General features: G+C 34.3%; 1 protein-coding gene across 1 annotated transcript in view; it reads left to right on the top strand.

Moving 5' to 3' along the window:
* The window catches only part of LOC150075807 (cyclin-dependent kinase 14-like), a 258,765-nt gene that overhangs the window by 221,025 nt on the left and 16,676 nt on the right, over positions 1-21,064 (top strand). The window contains exons 9-15 of the mRNA XM_090387155.1: positions 1,104-1,166; positions 10,006-10,067; positions 12,746-12,807; positions 13,000-13,120; positions 15,621-15,714; positions 18,594-18,657; positions 20,176-20,273. Of these exons, the coding sequence (XP_090243281.1) occupies positions 1,104-1,166; positions 10,006-10,067; positions 12,746-12,807; positions 13,000-13,120; positions 15,621-15,714; positions 18,594-18,657; positions 20,176-20,273 (564 nt within the window). The remainder of the gene's footprint in view (positions 1-1,103; positions 1,167-10,005; positions 10,068-12,745; positions 12,808-12,999; positions 13,121-15,620; positions 15,715-18,593; positions 18,658-20,175; positions 20,274-21,064) is intronic.

Below are 21,064 nucleotides of genomic sequence, written 5' to 3' on the forward strand. Positions count from 1 at the left end.
TTCATGGATAAAAGAGCAATGGGACACCGTCATCTTTTCTGACAAATCAAAATTCAACTTGTAGGACTCAGATGGGAAGCGATATGTTAGAAGACGAAAATCGGAGGCATATCATCCTGACTGCATAACACTGATTGTAAAGTTCCCCGCCGGTCAGATGGTCTGGGGATGAGTAAAAAGCAAAGGGGTGGGGCAAATTAAGTTTATTAATGGAACGGTGAATGTGGAAACCTACATTGCTATCTTGGAGGAGTGCCTGAAACCCATTATTGGGGATCACCACACAGTCAGCACCTTGCCACACAGAAAAATTGGTAAGTTTTATACTATTTAGATTTAATGATGAGGTTTGTCTTCTTATCTCACAAGACTTAAAACATATTTTCACCAATGTTTTCCCTCATGTTGCTCCCTTAAGGTGCAGTCATGCCTCAGAAATGCTGACATTACAGTGTTGGATTGGCCTGACAAAATAGTCCAGATTTGAACTCTATTGAAAATTGCTGGTACATAATGTCATCTAAAATTGCTCAGAAGAAGCCAACAAGTAAGATTCAGCTGCAGAAGAGCATTGTAAGGGTGTAGTACCACAAAATTAGGCAACCGTGTATCCAGAAGTTGATTAACTCTATGCCAGATCGTTGTAAGGCTGTAATTGCAGCTCAAGGAGGAACTACAAAATATTGAGGACTTAGTTTGCTGATTTACAGTGCATAATACTATTACGTTACTTTTCATTTCAGTTTGTACACGTAAGTGCAATAAAATGTATGTCTGGTTGTCATAATTGCCATTTGCATGATTTCTCATATTCCCATTAATTATGCATTTTACACTTTGGGAAGATATTTATGGCAGTTAGGTATATCAGGTGGAGTCTTTTTATTGGATTTCATTCACAGAGATACATATCCCATCTAACAAATGCATTTCAAACATTCCTGCAAACCACAATGCTCCAGAAAACATTATTTGCAAAATTCACAGGTTATGCAGTTTTTTGGTCCGTGTGTGTGTGTGTGTGTGTGTGTGTGTGTGTGTGTGTGTGTGTGTGTGTGTTAATCACTTATTTTATTTTATTATTTTTTTTTTAATTCCTGTAGCACACAGATCTCAGTCAGTACTTAGAAAGGCATCCAGGTGGCTTAAATCCCAAAAATATTAGGGTAAGTTAAGTATTTCATATTAAATATTGTGTAAAAAGTATTTCATATTAAATATTGTGTAAAAATGAAATATTTAAAAATAGTACACGTTCCTTTTATAATTTTATTCTGAGCTACAAGACTGAAAAGTTTTATAACCTTGATATAAACAAAATTGAGTAGCTTCATAAAGTACATATTGAGGCCTGAATTTCTTTTATTTTTATACTATCCTTATAAAATATGAAAACTTTATAATACTTTATTACTGATATAACAAAGTGGTCAGTACAGAGGATCAGAACCGCACTCATAAAGTTGACTGCAGTTTAATATGGCCAGTAAGTGTGGTTAGTGATTGTATTCTTGTCTGAATGACTATTTGTAAATTGCTCTGACCTTATGTGGTCAGTGTATAAACAGAATAGAATAAAAATAAATAATAAATAAAATTATAGTGAGAAATAAAAAAATTATCATCGTAAAATAAACTTGACAATTTTCGAAAAATTATAAAAATTCAGCAAAAGGTAAAAATTCTTTATCAGGTGAAAATATTTTTCACCTGATAAAGACTCCAGTATTCAAAGCCAGTTTCACCATGAGTTGACAGAAACATATCCTTAGAATACTAGTAAAACTGAAGGGTGTTGTTCTGTTATATAAACTGTTTCCTGGCCTTGCCAGATATTACAAAATAAAATAAAATATTTTATTTTATTGTTCTAACCAATAAAACATGCTTGAAAGACAAAAAATATTTCTAATCTACATTCAAAATTTGTCCTTCTCATTTCTGAGTATGCTGATTTGAAAAATAAAATTTGAAAAAAAATCTGCCTGCCTGTATGCCATCTACTCAACATATTATCCCTTCTTCCAGAAATGCCTGGGAGCCTAATAACATTCTCAGAATTAATGTGATGGGCAAGCCTGGTTTCTTTTTTTAACCCATTCATGTTGCACATAATTAGCAGAAAGTCCATCTTCTCACAAACCCCAGTGGCACAAACTATGGATTCAGTCCCAGGCTATCTGCAGTCCATAGTTGTATGGACTGCAGACAGCCTATATCATATTTCTGCCACTTTATTATATAGTTTACTGGATTATTTGAGGTAATGTTGAAAACGAGTCTTAAAATTTTCTCAATGTGTGACATACACCTTTGAATACTGCTTGGATCTGATAAAATTATTAGCTAATTCTTTGTTGTATTTGGATATCAGTTAAGGCAGGCCTTATCTTTCAGGCACTCTAGATTTTTATCTTTTAGAAGTTATCATTTATTCCATTCTCCTAATTTAATATCATTTTAAATGATGTTTGAGGTGCAATCTCAGCATTTGAGTGGCAGTTCAATTTTAAAAATGTTCAACATTGCATATTTTTACAGCATACGCCTTGGTTTTGAGATGTTTCCATGAGTAAAAGTCTGTATTCATGTGTGTTTGATAACAGAAATTGATAATGTCGCTCATGCATTAATGCTAATGCACGAACATCAGCATTAATGCCGAAAGTCCCCAAAAATGTTTGGGGACTTTCGGCTACACTGTCTTGTTACCTTTACTTTCCCCCACCCTGTTGATTTAATTTTTGCTCTGCAGTTTTGGCATGTGTATTAATATGATTTTTATTTTGATTTTGATATGATTTTTCTATATGTACTGGGCATGTGGAGGAAATGCATTTGCTGCCTCTAACGATAGCTTAATATTTATTTATCTATTTATTTTCTTATTTCATGTTATTACATACTAACTTTTACACCATTATTCAAATGGTTTAAAAGTTAGCATCTGTGAGACAGCAAGTGGAGAGACTGTTAGAGATGAGTCATTAATTAAACTAACTCCCTCTTCTGAATGGAATCTAGAAGCCTGAGAGAGGTTTTGGGGGCACCACCCCAGATGTGGGAACAATATTCCATTGTAGGGCGGTTTTGAGATTTGTAGGGTGAACAGCTGTTTGGAAGAAAAGTAAAGGCGAGAGCGAAAGAGAAAACCAAGTTTTTTAGATGCAGAGGAAGTAATATTTGTAATGTGTTTGTGCCTAGAGAGATTAGAAGTCGGTAATCCCCAAAAGAAATATATCAACTTGCCTAGAAATCGGAGTGTCACCAAAGATAAGCATAGGAGCAGAAGAATCCTCTTTTGTGAGATATAAGACAAGACTGAGTTTTAGAAGGATTGAAATCAACTAAGATGTATTTTCCCCACTGCAGAATTACCTGGAGATAAGCATTTAAGGAATTGGTAGCGGATATTCGAGAAATTTAAGTTGATTGAGCAGGGCAAGGTTTATCAAAATGGAAAGTGGAATACAATATGCTATCATCGGCAAAACTATGGATAGGATTTCCAGTCAATGAAAGGTCATTAATATACAAGAGGAAAAGAGTAGGAGAAAGAACTGAACCTTGGGGGACACCAGCATATACCATCCATATACCATCACCCTCAGTGAGCGATCAGAGAGAAAACTGGATAACCAATTACAAAAAACAGTTGGCAAACCATAAGATGGAAGCTTGTTTAGAAGACCTTTATGCCAAACATGATCAAAAGCCTTTAAGATGTCAAGAACAACTCGGTGTTTCGCCGAACTTTTCCATTGAATTTGTCCATAAATGGATAACATAATGAATATTATGAGTGGATCGACACTGATGGAATCCATACTGGTGATCATTGATCAGAAGGAAGGTTTCTAGGTAGTTTAAGAGTTGGCAGTTAATTGATTTATCCATTACTTTAGAAAGAGTAGAAGTAATTGCAATGGGACAATAATTGTATGGAAGGGATTTGTCACCCTTTTTAGGAACTGGTTGGATATGAGCAAATTTCCAAGAAGAAGGAAAACAAACTTTGGAATAAGAAAGTGAAAAAAGGCGGCAAAGAACAGGAGTAAGTTTCAAAGCACAGGGTTTGAGAACAAGTGGAGAAATACCATCAATACCTAGAGCTTTCTTAGTATCGAGATTTGTCAAAATTCTTCTGACATCCTTTTTTACGGAAGACCACAGGAGGCGTTGAATGGAGTGTGTTGGGAATGGTGGGAGGTGTTTTACCAAGATCATTAATACATGAGTTGGAAGAAAAATGGGATGCTAGCAGGTCAGCTTTATCCTTGACAGAAGTGGGAGCAGAGATGGGCAAAAGTTGTGGCCAATAACTTTGGCAAGAGACCAGAATGCTTGGCTACCATTAGGGCAGGCAAGAAGCAAGTTTTCTACTCTTAGCCTGTTCAAAATCTAGTTTGGACTGATTAATAACTGCTTTACAATTGTTGCAAGCTTTGGTGTAGGCAGAAAGTGAAACTGAATAATTGGAAACAAGCCAATTACGATATGCAACATTCTTCTCTTGAACAAACTTAGCACATTTATTGGAAAACAAAGGTTTAGATAAAGGATGAGATTTTAAAGTGAAGTGTGGGATAAAGGATTCCATTCCTACAAAATAATTTCACTGACACGATCTGAGAAAACGTTGACATCAGAAGTTTTGAAACAGTAATCTAACCAAGGAAAAGAAATCTGGAAGGTCATCCCATTTTGCATTCTTGTAATGCCAAACAACATGAGATTGGGAATAGCCATGAGATAAAGGCTCCATTGGAGAAGAGACAATCACCAAGTTGTGATTTGAGGTGCCTAAAGGACCACTCACTTCGACTGTATACTTAGAAGGATTGTTTGAGAAAAGGATCATGGGTGTTGGCTGTATGGTTAGGATTGTCCAGTATTCTTGTAGGTAAATGAACAATCTGTGCAAGGTCATTAGTAATTGCAAAAGCCTCAACTTCTCAAATAACTGGGTTGGTGTGACTAGAAAACGGAAGCCAGCTGGAGTTGTGAACATTAAAATCACCAAGGAAAATTACCTCACTTTTAGGAAAGTTGGACTGGAGAAAGTCAAGTTGCAAAGAGAGGAAGTCAAAGAGCTCTGAGTGATTAGTGGAGTTGGGAGAACGGTAGAGACAGCAGATGAATTTGACAGAATGAGGTAGAATGATTTTAAGCCAGAGAAGATCGAAAAGAGGAGATTCCAAATTACCAAGTCTCTGATGGAATATCGGAACAGACAAATGCACAAGTAATATGCACACTGTTCTCTGAGCAGTGCAGACGGGCTGCAAGAGTAGCTCATGGTGTATTGTCAATGATATATAGGAATTTTTCTAGCAGGGATAAGGAGGTGATTATTCCCTTGTATAAGGCAATGGTCAGGCCACACCTAGAGTACTGTATACAGGCCTGGAGGCCTCATTTCAAGAAGGATGTAGAGCTGCTGGAACGAGTACAGAGAAGGGCAACAAGATTAGTGAATGGAACAAAGGGGTGCTCTTACGAAGAAAGGCTTAAGATTTGCAAATTACAGTGTCTGGAGACTAGGCACCAGCGAGGTGATCTGATAGAGGTGTATAAAGCATTGAATGGTTTGAGCATGCTGAATGCTGATGGGATTCTTCCTCTCGCTCAGAATAATCACCTGAGAGGGCATAAATTCAAATTGAGGAAAGGCAGATGTAGGATAGACGTGCGGAAATTTGCCTTTAGCCAGCGAGTGGTTGGTTGGTGGAACAGACTTCCATCCCTTGTCGTGGAAGTTGATAGCCTAAATAAGTTTAAGGCTCAGCTGGACAGGTATTTTGAACGAACAGAGGGGGGGGGTGAAGTGGGAGTGGGTTTTTTTTTTTTTTTTTTTTTTTTTTGGCTGATGCTGCATAAGCTTGCTTTCTTGCATCAAATGCCTCTGCTAATGCTAATGCTAAAGTACCACCTTTGAGGTGAAAGGAATCATACTGTGAATAATTTGGGCAACTGATATGAGCAATAGTTGAATCAACCGATAACAGATTCTGTCAGAAAAAGTATATGAGGTTTGGCAAGCTGCAGGTGGAAATGGACATTGTTGAGATTAGAATTGAAACCACGTTTATTTTTGAAATGAACTAGGAAGTGTTTGGGAGGTTTAGATCTTTTCGCAAATAAGCTTACTCTATTAGTTTGACAATTCATGGTGTATTCAGTAGTAAGAAAATGGGAGGGGGGGGACATGCTGTATGAAGTAATGAAATTTTTGGATTGGCATACACATGGTAAGAATATACCCAGGTCCTTGACATAACGTGGCCTCGACAATGTCCCCCCCATACACGCTATTCGGACTCCCTCTAGTCACTATCTGGCAGAGTAGAGGTAGCAAGATTATACACTAGCTGATCTGGAAGCTCCTAAAGAGTTACCAATAGTTTCGGTCTGGTGTACTAACTAACGGCTGGCCTCCGAACATCATTTTAGAGCTGTACCCTTGAAATGTAAGGAAGATTGGATCTTGCCATGATGTCCATCATAACCTCAAAAGTCGTCAGTCATACTGCATGATGGAAGAGATGGGGAAGGGTTGACTGGAACTTCGCTCTGGAGACTAAACATGGGTTCCGCCACTTCAAGCCTCCAATAAGCAAAGTGGTGGTATTGCACCAGTTGATGAGTCATCTAGCACCTAGTATTGCCTTGTAACACAGAAGGGTGGCATTCCTCCATGTGGTGTTGGCACCACACCTCGACCCCTGCGTACGTTGGTTGACACTTGGGTGGTCACCCACAGTGTGCTTGTGCATGGGGGTTTTACCCAGGATTACTAACAGTCCCACCACCATGAAGGTGCAAGCAGAGGATTTGACTGTCACTGACTATCCAGACTTCGCCGAAATTGGGTCCATTTGACTTGAGTGTCATCTGAATATCAGTTCCATCAGCGTTTTAGACTTCCAGGTAGCAAGTACAACTTGTCTGGCATATCTGAGAGAATGTCTTTGACAACCTCAAGGACCATACAAGGTGTCTCAAAAATATTGGTACAAACGTTTAGGGGAGGTAGGTAACATCTAAAGGAATGTGAATCGCATAGGAACCCATAACCGGAAACATCTCTGTAAGTCGGTACACGGCCGACCGGGCTAGACGGGTGGGTAAAGTGCCTGCCTGGCAACCCAAAGGTCGCGGGTTCGATTCCTGCCTCAGGCTTGGATCAAAGTACTGCAAAAACTTTGGGAGGTGCATTACGGCCACAGAAGCCTATGCGCCAACAACTACCAAAAAAAAAAAAAAAAAGTCGGTACACGGCGCTGTTCATCAGTTGGCGAGAGGGAAAATTTCTGGTTTACTCATTCAAGCAGTAGTCGTCGCAAGAAGAGCATGCATCGATATACGAACTGTGAGCTGGCAGACATGCACCTAGTGTATGGATTAGCAGAGGGCCCACACGGTGTGCGCTCCCATGCGGCACATCATCACTTCGCAATAAATGTGTGGGCAGGTATGGTCGGTGACTGCTTAGTCGGCCCATACCTGTTATCATCCCGCATGAACTCTGCTAAATATCGGATCTTTCTTGAACAAGTTCTACCAGGGTTACTTGACGATGTTCCCGCAAATGTGAGACTCAACATTTGGTTTCAACATGAGGGGTCGCCTGCCCATTATGGAAGGTGTGTTCATGACCATTTGAACAGGCATTTTGGGCGTCGATGGATTGGCCGTGGTGGACCCGTTGCCTGGCCCCCACACTCACCTGATTTATCAAGCCTTGATTTCTTTTTGTGGGGGCCCTCAAATCTATCGTGTATGAATCGCCTGTGGAGATGGAAATGGATCTCGTGGCGAGACTCATCTGCACTGCTGCTACTGTCAAAGAAACTCCAGGTGTGTTCGACCGTGTCCGCCAATCCATGCTGTGTCGGTGTCACGCATGCATCACGTCTCATGGTGGAACCTTCGAGCATCTGTTGTAACATCATGAAATGCATCCATCTCGTACTCCATTGTTAATATTATATCAAATAAATGTTTGCCACTAATTACTGTCTTGTGTCATTTCTGCTTCTTGTGCCTCTGCTACTACTTTCCCGGGACGTTTCCGGTTATGGGTTTCTATGTGATTCACATTCCTTTAGATGTTACCTACCTCCCCTAAACGTTTGTAGCAATATTTTTGAGACACCATATATATATATATATAAAAGATACTTTTAGAGAATAAACAATTTTTAATTAATAAATGGCTTTTTTTGTATAAGGTGCAGTAATTTAAGTCTAAATTAATGTAATAATGAGGTGTTAAATGAATTACAACTGATAACATACAAAAGACAGAAAGAATAAATAAATAATTATAAACTAGGGTACATATCTTGTCAAGAGGCCACAACATGACCATAGTTTATGGAAGCACAAAATATTTTAATTAGCCAGACAGTTTAGTGCAAGTTCGGTAAAATTTCTTATTAAATTATTTTATTTTAATTTGGTAACATTCTCTATTTTAACATTGAAATATTTTTTGTATATCTAAACTGAATGGCAATGAGTTTAAGCCATGCCATGCAGTTTAAATGTACAAAATTTAAAACAGAAAATGTTACTAAATTAAAATAAAATAGTTTAGTAATGAATTTTACCAAACTAACACTAACCTGTCTGGCTAATTGAAATACTTTTTTGGTTACAGAGACACAAAGGATAGTATATAAAAACTTATTGCTGTATACCTACAATTTGGGTGACTTCTTCCGGGATCAACCATCCAAATTGAAAGGAAAAACAACAATAAGGGGTTCTGTTTCTGTAATGATCAGTATGCACTATGACAAAATCAATTTTGAGGTTGTATAACAAATAACAGAATTTAGGATTATATAAAATATAAAAGAAATTAAAAAGGTTTGAATTTATATAATTCATAGTACACATTGATCAGCATTGACCACCTGACAGAGAATGAAGGATATAAAGTCGAAAACTAAAGCAAAAACAAAGCACATGGTATAAGCAGACTTACCATGTCCAAACAAGATAACCAAGTGTGTACCTTACTGTAGCCAAAAATGAAATGGAGTTGTGTGTAATGTGTAGCCCACTATTGAGAATTGGAAGTGGTGACCCCTGTGTGTTGAACATGGTAAAATGTGTGTTAATGTGCATGAAATTAGCCAATAAGTTATATATTAAGTTCAGGCATAATGAAACTTATATAGGCCTTGGTAAGAAAAATGCAATAATTTATCAAAATTTAGCAGCTTACTGGAAGAATAACAGTTAGCCCAACAGACAGCAGATTTATAAGATGGTGGGGGGGTGTTAATAGAGGGCAAGTAATAAGCCAAGTCTAAAATACACAAAGTGTGAGAATAAATAGAATAGCAACACCCCAGACCTTGAGTATCTAATAATTCATGAGGCATAAAAATTAGAATATGAAAGCATAAAGAGAAGAGAAAAGTATATGCCTATGGTACTTGGATGTACTGGGAGCATAACTGCCTGACCCATGTGGTGGAGTCCTGGTATTTCAGGAAGACATACTGCAGTCATAGAATATGCAGTGAATCAAATGAAACAAACTTATGGGAATGTTGAGAATACTGGTGGGGGGGAGGATTTATATATTATTAGTATACAAGACTTTAATATGCTGTTAAATGAATTTAATTGTGCTAAAACTGTTCTTGGTATCTGATTAATAAAAAATGAACACTAAATTTTAAATATAATTTCTTCTATTAATTAACTATAATTTTTTTTAAAAATAAAATTGCTTTAAGAACCCTTTTTTATTATTTATAATTCAATACTAAACATTCTATTGTTTCTGCACATGAGAGATTGTCATTATGGAATTTTTTATTTATTTATTTTTTTTTTTTGCCGCAGACATTGGCTTGCTCTTATTTCAGTAATTATTAATGGTCATAATTTTCTATTATTAACTTAAAACTGTTTATAATGAAAGTGAGTGATTAAAAGTAATATATAGATAAATAATAGTCCCTCCTTATTTTTTTTCTTTAGTTATTTCTTTACCAACTTCTTAGAGGGCTCTCTTACTGCCATGAAAGGAGGGTTCTTCATAGGTAGGTATCATTGTGATATAAATTTGGTACCAAAATTAAACATTGTTTGATCATAGATATTAATATCTTATATTTAGAAATTTTTTCTGTTATAGCCAAAGTTAAACACAAACTAGTGTCAACTGATATGTTTGTTTTTTTTAAAGTAGTGTTATTTTTAACTTGATTAATTGATATAAAATACATTTATTTAGTAGTTATTATTTCACTGTGCATGAGACACATGGGATAGTTTAAGTCCCCCTTGTAGAGTAAGACAAGTAATAATAAAGTAAGTTGCCTAATAGTTGAGAATGAAAATCTTCTCAGAATGTCTCCAAGTTTCAGCACACAACTTGCTTTAATGGACTTTGGAAGCAGTGGACAGTGCCCATTGAAACAGGCTTTTTGTTATTAAGAGACTCTTTCTGCTGTTATGAAGAAACTGTAAAAAACTAAAATTCATACTATGTGGGGAAGTGTTCAGTGTGTTTGTGAAACCTTTGCATGAGATGAGAAATTTTGTTCTTATGAGTGTAGTGTAAAATATTCCTGTTATGGGGATGTCTGTCTTTGAGCCAAAGATGTCAGTCATGAACCCCATTAGTTTGTCTTTAGACTTTGAAATGCAGCCTTATTGCCACCATAAATTGTGCCTATAAGGATAAGCAGATACATACCTAGTATAAATAACTACTGCTTATTTGTATTTTTAATTTTTACTATTCAAAGCTCCATAACCATTTATTAAAATTAACAGCCATAGCTCTGTAATCATTCTGAATTGGATACATAACTTATGAAACTTTTTTATTATTTTGGATCCTAGAATACATCCCAGAATTTTTTCATATACTTTGAAACATCCCATATATGTGTTTTATTTGAATATAAACAAGTTTTTAATTTGGTTTTCATAGTAAAGTTAGTTCATTATAATGAGATCCATAGACAACAATTTTATAATTTTTTTTTTCAGTCACATTTGAAAAAGGAATTTGTTGCTGTTATCATTATGCTATTTTATAATTGTGCTTATAATACCTCAGACCAATAAAAAAAAAAAAAAAAAAAAATCTCTGAGAAACACAACATGTAGGTAATTCAGTTGACTAAAATGAAATAAACTAAAAGTACTTATTTTTGTGTATGAATTATGAATAAATTTGGCCTTAGTGGATATTTGAAACCTATTGCTATATGCTTCTGCTGGTAGTAAAGTGCACAGATCATCAAAGTTTATATGACATATAATTAAAATAGCAGTAGTTGTCAGTTGATTCAAACTAGTGAGAGATATATTACTGCATTTGATTTGCATCAAGAAAATGTCCTACTTCAGGGATTCTGTGGTTGTATATATAATTTACAACAGTTGATGAAAATGTATTTAAGTGCAACTCTTCAAAATAATTTCTTAATTGCTTGTTTTGTTTGTTTTATAAAAACTTTCTTTCATAATGCCCCAGATTTTTTTTATAATTAGACTGAGGTTTTACTGTATGTATACAGATGATAGTACTGACATTTTGGGACAAGATCAGTTGTTCAGTGACTGTAGAGATGGCAGGTATCATTACAATATCAATATACTTTATTATTATACTGTAGGATTGCAGAGCTTTTTCAAAGTTAAAATCAAATTAAAATTTATATGCCCTACTTGAATTTCATTTTGATCATGGAGAGACATTCTGTGCTGTCTAAGTCACTGATATATATTTTTTTAAATTGTATGGCTTCACCAGAATAGGTGAATTCACAATACATTTAAAAATCTGAGACACCACCAGGACAGCCATTTTAAGGTTACTGGCTTCTCATCATCAGATTACTGGCTTCTCGTGCTGAAATGTGAATAATTTTTGTCTGAGTGACAAAAATTCTATACCTAAGTAGTATATAGAAGTAAAACTTCCACTTAAAAACATAAAAATTCTTACTTTAGCCTTTTACCCCTTAATTGGGACATGCTTGCCCTATGTAATTGAAATTATTATATTAAGGTCACCCGTAATTTCTTACATAAACCTGTATTTGTGTCTGTAAATTGCGTGTTCTCTGGTTGATTTGCCTGTTTTGCTGGACAAAAAATCCCCAGTTTCTGGGGAAAAAACCTTGCTATCTATGCCTGAGACTGATTAACTCAGCTATGGAGTGAAAAAAGCCCATTAAAGTTCCTCACCTCATCAACGGGATTCGAAGCCAGGCCTTTTCCACCTGGTGTGGGGAGGATAGTGACGATACCACTGTGCTTCCCAGACAGACTGCCCTATGTAATACAGTACTATAGAATTACAGAGATATTTCAGTGCAGTAGGTTAAATCAAATCAAAATTCATACTTTTATGGTTGAGTTAGCTTAGTGCTGAGAATTCTGTTCTCGATCTTCAGTGAGAGCAGAAAGCACCTTCATGACCAAAATGTTCGCAGGTAGAGCATACAAATAGTTCTGATTTTGCCTTATTGTTTAAATATTATACATTAGATGCTATTTAAATTTTACAACAACAAATTTTAAATATTCACAGATAACTTACAACTGTATTATACTTTTAAAAATGTAGCTCTGGAAGAACTCTGTGGTTAATCTCATTCCTATTTTGAATGAGATTTGAAAAGTGCTCAATGCTGTCTTGTTTACTTACTAAACCATATATGCCATAACTTATTTTCTGAAACTGTTTTTACTCTTCCAGAGATTTAAAGCCTCAGAATTTGCTCATAAGTGAAGCTGGGGAGCTAAAATTGGCAGATTTTGGTAGGCAAAGATTTCCACTTTATTTTTCTTAAACAAGAATATTTTTTTGTACAAAATATTTATCATAAATTAAGATATATCTGTAGCTTAGTTGTGTGAATCTTTTGTTAGTTTAGGTTACAGCTGTGATATAAACTAACTTTTAATTTATGAAAATATGAGTCTGAACAGCTTTTGTAAATGTATTTTCAGGGTTGGCGAGAGCCAAATCTGTGCCCAGCAGGACCTATTCCCACGAAGTAGTCACCTTATGGTATAGGCCACCAGATGTCCTTTTAGGCTCTACAGATTACTCCACATCTCTAGATATGTGGTATGTACTGTCTTCATTATTTATTTTCTGTAACATTGAGCTAGTGCAGGTATACCTGTTCTTCATCCTTCATTCATTCCTCAAAAATAACAAAATACCAAAGTAAACATCAGGATTCAGTTTTCCATAAACACATTCCAGTTTGTCACATGCATCATTAACGTCATATATATATATATATAGTATGGATAAAATGAATAGAAGTGACACATATGGAAGTATAGGTAAATTATGTTTTAAAAGCTAAAAAGGTTATATGTCAATTGCACTTAACTAGAAGTAATAAAGCAAAAGACAAAGTGCAAAAAGATGGAATTGTAAAGAACACAAGTTGCCAAAACTAGTAGGAAATAGATAAATTAAAATGGAAGTTAGAAAAAGAATGTGAAGAACCTAAGAGGTACATTGAATTATCTGAAGTTAAAGACCGAATTAATAAGCCAATTGGCAAGAAAGAAGCTATAAGGAACAAAAAAATATAAAAATAATTAATAAATTACAAAAAATAGCAAGCATCAAATAGAAGGTGGGAATATAATTTGATGTTAAAAAACCTAATAATAAGGGAAAGAAAAATAAAGGTTAAAATAATTTGAAATATTTGATGCAAGCTATAAAATTTTGAGATTTTTTATTCCATCTGTTTGCACTTTGTCTCTCGCTTTATTACTTCTAGTGTGCACGTGCGTGTGTGTACTTACTATTAAAGATAAGATTTTATTAATGTGCACCCTATTTCATGAAATCTTTTATTTCAACTCCTGATTGTCAGAAAATACAAATGAATAACAAGCATTTGCCTTTGTGGCTTATTCATTCATATTTATTTGTAATTATATGAATTATGAACATTGCATTCAATTTAACCCAGAACATATACTACATTGTGATATATGACAAATATGTCCCATTATCAAGGGTTAAATGTACCCAGAACATTTAGCAGTGGCATATGATGCAAGAAAGCAAGCTTATACGGCATCAGCCAAAAAAAAACCCTTCCCATTTCACCTATCCATTCACTCCAAACGTTTGTCCAGTTCTTCCTTGAATCTATTTAAGCTATCAAACTTCCAGATGAAAGTTTATTCCAGCAGTTAACTACTTGCTGGCTAAAGGCAAATTTCTGTACATCTATTCTACAGCTGTCTCTCCTCGATAAGAATTTATGCCTCTTCAAGTGCATAATCTGAGCAAGAGGAAGAATCCCATCAGTATTGAACTTGCTCAAACCATTCAAAGCCTTATACACCTCAATTAGATCACCTTGCAGGCACCTAGTCTCCAGACACTGCAATTTGCAGAACTTAAGCCTTTTCTGGTAAGAGCATCCCCCCCTTGTTCCTCTCACCAATCTTGTTGCCCTTCTCTATACTTGTTCCAGCAGCTGTACATCCTTTCTAAAATGAGGCTTCCAGATCTCTTTGAAGGACTCAAGGAGTGGCTTAACCGTTGCCATGTACAATAAGATAATCATCTCATCCTGCTGGCAAAGTTCTTGTATATCACTGACAAGACCCCCGTGAGCTGCTCTGAAAACTTTATATCTGACTGCACAATTACCCTCAGGTATTTTTTTCATTCTCCACTTCCCTGAGTGTAGTACCATTCAGTTACTGCTACCCATATGTAGTACTTTGCATTTTTTCAATGTTAAACTTTAGTTGCCACCTCTCAGCCCATCTGCCCAACTTTTCTAGATCCTGTTGCAACAGCCTACCATCATTACAGTCATTAACAACAACTGCTGGCTATCAGCAGGAAAATTTGGTTTTTCTTTGTATGCAATTTTATTTTTTTTTTGCATGTGTTGAGGTTAGCTTATGTTTGTGGAATAAACTTTTGATAAAATTTTGTTTGTTCTGATTTACAGCTCAGGTATTTGCTTTTAGCTCTGAATTCCAGATTTACTTTTCAACTTTTGAACCATTATTTATGAATTTTTAGAATGTTGTTTCCCAGCATTCTAAAAATTACAGCACATTGAATGTACTCTTTCAAATACAGGTGGAAATGAACATGATAAACTCATAACTAAGTGTGTTGAGTCTAAGTGAGTATCGTGCAGCTGCTCAGACTTGATACATTATTTACAGGTTGCTGTAAGTTTTTAATAGGCTTCATCCCATTAATCTGATGAGAGACGAGCAAGACTCAAAACAGTTGTCGCAGTGATGCCCTAAATTTTAGACAAATGGCAGATTCAAATAGCTCTTTTTGGTGATGCTGTCTGTATAAAATTATATTAACAGTTTAGGTTGATTCATAGATAATGGCGTTGGCCTAATGTGAACATAAGCTGAAACCTTCATGGCCTCTGTCCCTAAAGACAGACATTCACTGCAGAGATTCATACAACTCGAATTATTTTAATGCCTACATTGAAATATAATTTTGCAACCAATACTACCTTAACCTCTAAAAGTATAGAGATATTAAATTTATTCATGTAACAAATGTAATAAAAATAATCTAAGAAAAATAAACGTTATCTTCCTAGGGGAGTAGGTTGTATATTTGTGGAGATGATTTCTGGGACAGCTGCTTTTCCTGGTGTCAAAGATTCTACAGACCAGTTGGATAAAATTTGGAGGGTAAGCAATTAACAGAAGCAATAAAAATATTAAATAAAAAGTAATTAATACTTTGTCTTAAAAGAAAACTAAGTATTAATTTTAATTCATAGCTTCACAAAGTGTGGCACAAAGTGTCACATGAAAATTGATGAATTATGCAAAAGATATGACTAATAAGTCATCTCTTGTGTAATCCATTTCCCCAGTGTTGCACATAAATTTATTTCTGCCTGTCAGGCAAAAGGTATGACATAATATTGCATTCAGTATGATGTCACAAAGTTGCATAACAACAAACATGAGGTCATGCTGTTGATGTGATGTGTCGGTTTTGGTGCAATTAGTGTTATGTTATACAGAATTATTATGCCATTCTGTTTTTGCCTTGTACCACTGATATCCTGTCTCCCCCCCCCCCCCCGCCCGTATAGACATCAAAACAACAAATAATCATTTAGAGATTCTATTTCAAAGTACTAACAACATATTAGATACGTTTCTAGTTGTCCTAATTACATGCTGTCTGAGATTTTTAATATTTTCTAATTGCTTCATATATTCAAGTAAATTAAGCTTTATTGAATTTTATTGTGTAAAAGTTTGTGTGATGGGATAAAAAAAATACTGTAACCATTCATCAATAGTTAAGTCTGCACTTTGCCCCTGTAATTCATAGTTATCCCTTTAACCTCTACCAAAATCTAAAAATACTTTTAACTCCATTTAAGTTAAAATATTGATTAACTTAGCATTTCAATAAATTGTTTTAGCGATTACTTTTTTTTTTTTATTTTCATGTGTGTATTATAGTAATCATGGAATGTGATGCATGAAAGCAAGCATATACACCCTAAAGACAGACATTCACTGTCTGTCTTTAGGGTGTATATGGAGCTTATGTAGCGTCAGCCAAAAAAAAAAAAAAATCACATGACCATTCAAAAAAATTTCCTCTAAATATTTGTCCAGTTTTTCCTTAAATTTGTTTAACCTATTCCACAACGACAGATGGAAGTTTGTTATATTGTAAATATGAATATTTTAAAGTTTGCTATATATCAAATAGTAATTATAGAATTTATATTAAAAAATTAAGAAAATTTAAATCTTATGTGATTTGGGAAATTGCACAACTTCATAAAACCTGAAAATTGTCTAGAATTATAAACCTAGACTCAAAACTTTATGTATTTGCATAATACAACTTGAAGATGACTGTCCATTAGCTTGGATCTTAATTGCAACTTGCATTCATGGATGTTTTCATTGTCCGTTTACTTTTTCCAGGAGATGCCCCTCATTGTACATACACTCTCGTGTAATCCAAATAATTATGCACTAACATGTTGGTCCTTCTTCAGCCTTTCACTAAATAGTACCATTTCATTAATTTCAAAGCCTTCTATAATGCTGTGAATAAAATTGAGACTTCGGCTAATCACTAATTTCCATTCTCTTACATAATGCAACTGAATACAATGTGATTTTAGGAGTTTTCTTGAAGCTCTTTCTGAATGTCTGTAAAATCTTTGGAAGAAGATACTGCATCTTTCATGGTGCACTTTGTGAGAAATTCTCCATTACTTTTCATTTCGCTGAAAGCTACATAATTAACTATAACTGAAGCTTCAGTCTGTTGTAAAACTTCTAAAACTAATTATTAAGCACTTAGGATTGTATAGTAAAGCAATTCTTTTGATAATCATCAACTATTTTGACATACAAAAAACATGAACTCCATGATACCATTTTATATTTCTTCTTAAACTGCCAAATGTTTCTTGTGAAATACAACATGAACCATTTTTTTCCTTCTTCCTCTTTCCTTAAATTAACATGATGGGTTTACTGACTTCACAAACAGACTGATAACTATTTCCAAGCATGACAACGTGCATGTGCCAAATGTAATTTTATTGTAAATGTGATTTTATTGCTTCGGCTGGGTGGCATTTTGGTAAATGTCTGTCTCTGTTGCATTACATTCAAAAGGCAGTAATGTTCATGGCTGTTGTATTCAGGGAACCCCCCTTCTAATGAGATTAGTTGTAATGGTTGTCTTCTTTGTTCCTTACTGTGTTTGTTCTATATTTGTTTTTCTTTTTTGGTTGGTTTATCATATCATATTAGTGATATTTCACACTTTCTTGGCTTTTGCATGGTCAGGTGGCACCGATCTAAATTTATTATTTATTGGCATATAACTGGCTGTATTTGCCCCATACTTAATATTTTCCAAAATTTTTAGGTAAATATTCCTTCCACACTCCTTCCATGTATGTATATATATCACAAAAAACATCGGGGCTGCAATAGTGCATAATCTACTGCATGCTGCTTATAAAAAATAATATAGAATAAAAATAATTTATTTTTATTCTATTTTTTATATATATATAAATATAAAATGTTAATTCTTACAATGTTATGCTCAATAAAACAAAATGTTATAATTACAAAATCATCATAGATTGCACTTAACATTGAAATGATTTAGAGTATCACAAGTTTTATGCTTAACAAAAAAAAACCTATACCTTATACTCTTTCAAGTTTATATAGAGTACAGTTTGAAATAAAATAAGAGTGTCGCACATATCATGAAGTGTGATGTGACTGACATTAGGAAATGCAATTTTGGGAAGTTAAGGTGAAGTTTTCATATAACAGTTATAATTGCATATAACTGTTGATGAGTTTCAGTGTAAAAGTTGCATTTTTGAGAATTTTATTTTTGAATGCTAGATTTATGAAGGTATATAATATAATTATATACAGTACATATAACAATATAATAAAATATGTCAAATATATAATAGTATCTAATGAAGAACAAAAGAGGATACTTTATTCCAACTGTAAGGGTTATTAAAATATTGTGTACTTCATTTTGGCAGATTCTGGGCACCCCGACTGAAGAGGTATGGGAAGGTGTTTCTCGATTTCCTAATTACAAAATTGGTAAGTTATTTACTCATTTGCTGCTTTAGTCACAAAGTCTGAGAGTTTTTGTATTTTAAGGTTCCACATTGTTTAAACACATTAATCGTGACTGCAGTTTTTTTAAGAAATTAAATAGTGATTATAAGCTTTTAAAAAGTTTATACTAATAATTGATGTGGCAATTTATCTGAAGATGATATTTAGTGCAAGGCAATACAAAGAATAGGAGAAAGGAAATTAGAAATTTTTAAATAAATTAGTTTGTGTTTTTAAATGTTAAAAAAAAAAAAAAAAAAGGCTTTTGAAGTTTCCATGTGTATCTTCTAAGCAGTACAGTAAACCCCCGCTATTCGCGGTATCTGTATTCGCGGTTTCGCGTATTCGCGATCGCCGATTTAATATAAAATGAAACCTAAAAAACATGTGAATTTTAAAATGCCGTGAATATTTTCCGCCATAAAAAACATGGGCGTGGCTAAAATTATCTTTCCCGGTCAAAACAGCGCTCAGTGGGTGGGGAAGAGGGGTGAAAAAATCGGGAGCGTGGATGTTTCTCGCTAATCCTTGTTCAGTATGTGTTAGTCATGGAAGGTTTCGTCGTTTGATTTTAATTTATATGTTTATAAATTGAATAAATTTATCAATTTATAAATTGATATGCTTACAAAAATGATAACTCTACCGTTTTGCAGTGTAAAACAGACTTTTTCGAGTGCGTTAACGGAAGAAAGTGACTTTATTGTGGTCAAGTTCTTTCTAACCCCTACAAAAATATGGCTACGAATAAAAAGAGAAATGTGAAAATATCAAAGAAGGTGATGACACTAGCGAATAAAATTGAGTTATTAGACGAAATTTCTAATGGTGAAAGTGTCTCCTCAGTGGCAAAACATTATAAAATCAATGAGTCAACGGTACGATCAATCAAAAAATCGGAAGAAAAAATCTGCCGTAGTGTCCGTGAAACCGCGCTAATTGCTTCAAAAATTTGCTCTGTAACTCGTAATGTTAAATTTAAAAAAATGGAAAAGCTTTAAATCTGTGGATAGAAGACCGAATTCAAAATAAAATTCCGTTAAGTTCACTCATCATTCGTGAAAAGGCAAAACTTCTTTATCAACACTTTAGCGAAACTGGTGATAGCACACTGGCGGGATGTTTTTTTTTTGCAAGCAAAGGCGCTGGTTTGAAATTTCTAATAAATATTACATTTAATATTAAATTGTTTCTTATTTTCATTTCGATGCCATATGCTTGCATTTCACTATGTACTGTCGTGTACAGTCATATTATGAAGGTACATATAATACATACATAGACAAAATTTTAGACTAGTTTTTCTTATATATTTCATACTTTGGAACGGAACCCCTTTATTACTATGGGAGCCATAACTCAGTATTCGCGTTTTCGGTATTCGCGACATTTCTCAGGAACGTAACCCCCGCGAATAGCGAGGGTTTACTGTATTTTTAAACCTTATTATTATTATTTTTTTATTTTTTATTTATTTATTTTTTTTTTTTTTTTTTTCAGATAAGTTTGGGATTTACAAAGCTCAATCATTATCAAAGGCATTCCCAAAACTATTAGAAACACAGTATGCAGAGGAACTAGCTTCTAGTTTCCTTCAGGTACATATTTGCATGTTATTTTTGAACTTATAGTAGTTAAACAAAACTGATAGTTTAAAATATTTGTACAGCTTTAAATGTTTCATTAATGTATAGGCATAATTCAAATACAGTATAAGTCCAGTTATCCGGTATGGGAAATGGGGAAATTTACCGGCTACATGAATTTGCCAGTTGAATGACTTACTCCTATAGGCACCGTGAGAATAACTAAAGCTCATCCAATCAGCATTACTCTTATAGGTGCCTGCACTGTACAAGGAAATGTGATAATGTGAAATTAGTGTATACATTGTACTTTATTTCTTTTGGCTTAATTTTAAAATACTTCTTTTCACATTTCTTATCATTGAAAACTTCTCACTGATTCTGTTTTTATAACATAAATTGTTGAAAGGCAAGATCATATTCCTTCATTACACCTGTTTCACCCTTTTCAAGTCTTCTCTAAATATCCAGTTTCTGTTTTAAAGATAACACAATTGGAAAGATAGTTGGAGAAAAACAAGTTGTTTTTCTCCAACTTTCTGATTTTCTTTGGATAGAATAATGGGTGGACAGGTTACAGTTGTGATATATAAACACACTTACCAAAGTAACTAATAATAGTAATGGCTGAATGAAGATGTGGACTCAGTGTGTGGTGGGCACTTTTGATGTAATGTAAACAATAAATATTTTTAAACTTTCTAAAATTTTTCATCTAGTTGATTTTTCTAATGTAAATTGTTGCTTACTAAACATTTTTTATTTAATGCATTTTTGTAATATTTATCATATTTTACAGATCA

The sequence above is a fragment of the Mastigoproctus giganteus genome, chromosome 13, assembly GCF_048544385.1.
Source record: "Mastigoproctus giganteus isolate SK-2022 chromosome 13, ASM4854438v1, whole genome shotgun sequence".
In the NCBI taxonomy this organism is placed as follows: Eukaryota; Metazoa; Arthropoda; class Arachnida; order Uropygi; family Thelyphonidae; genus Mastigoproctus; species Mastigoproctus giganteus.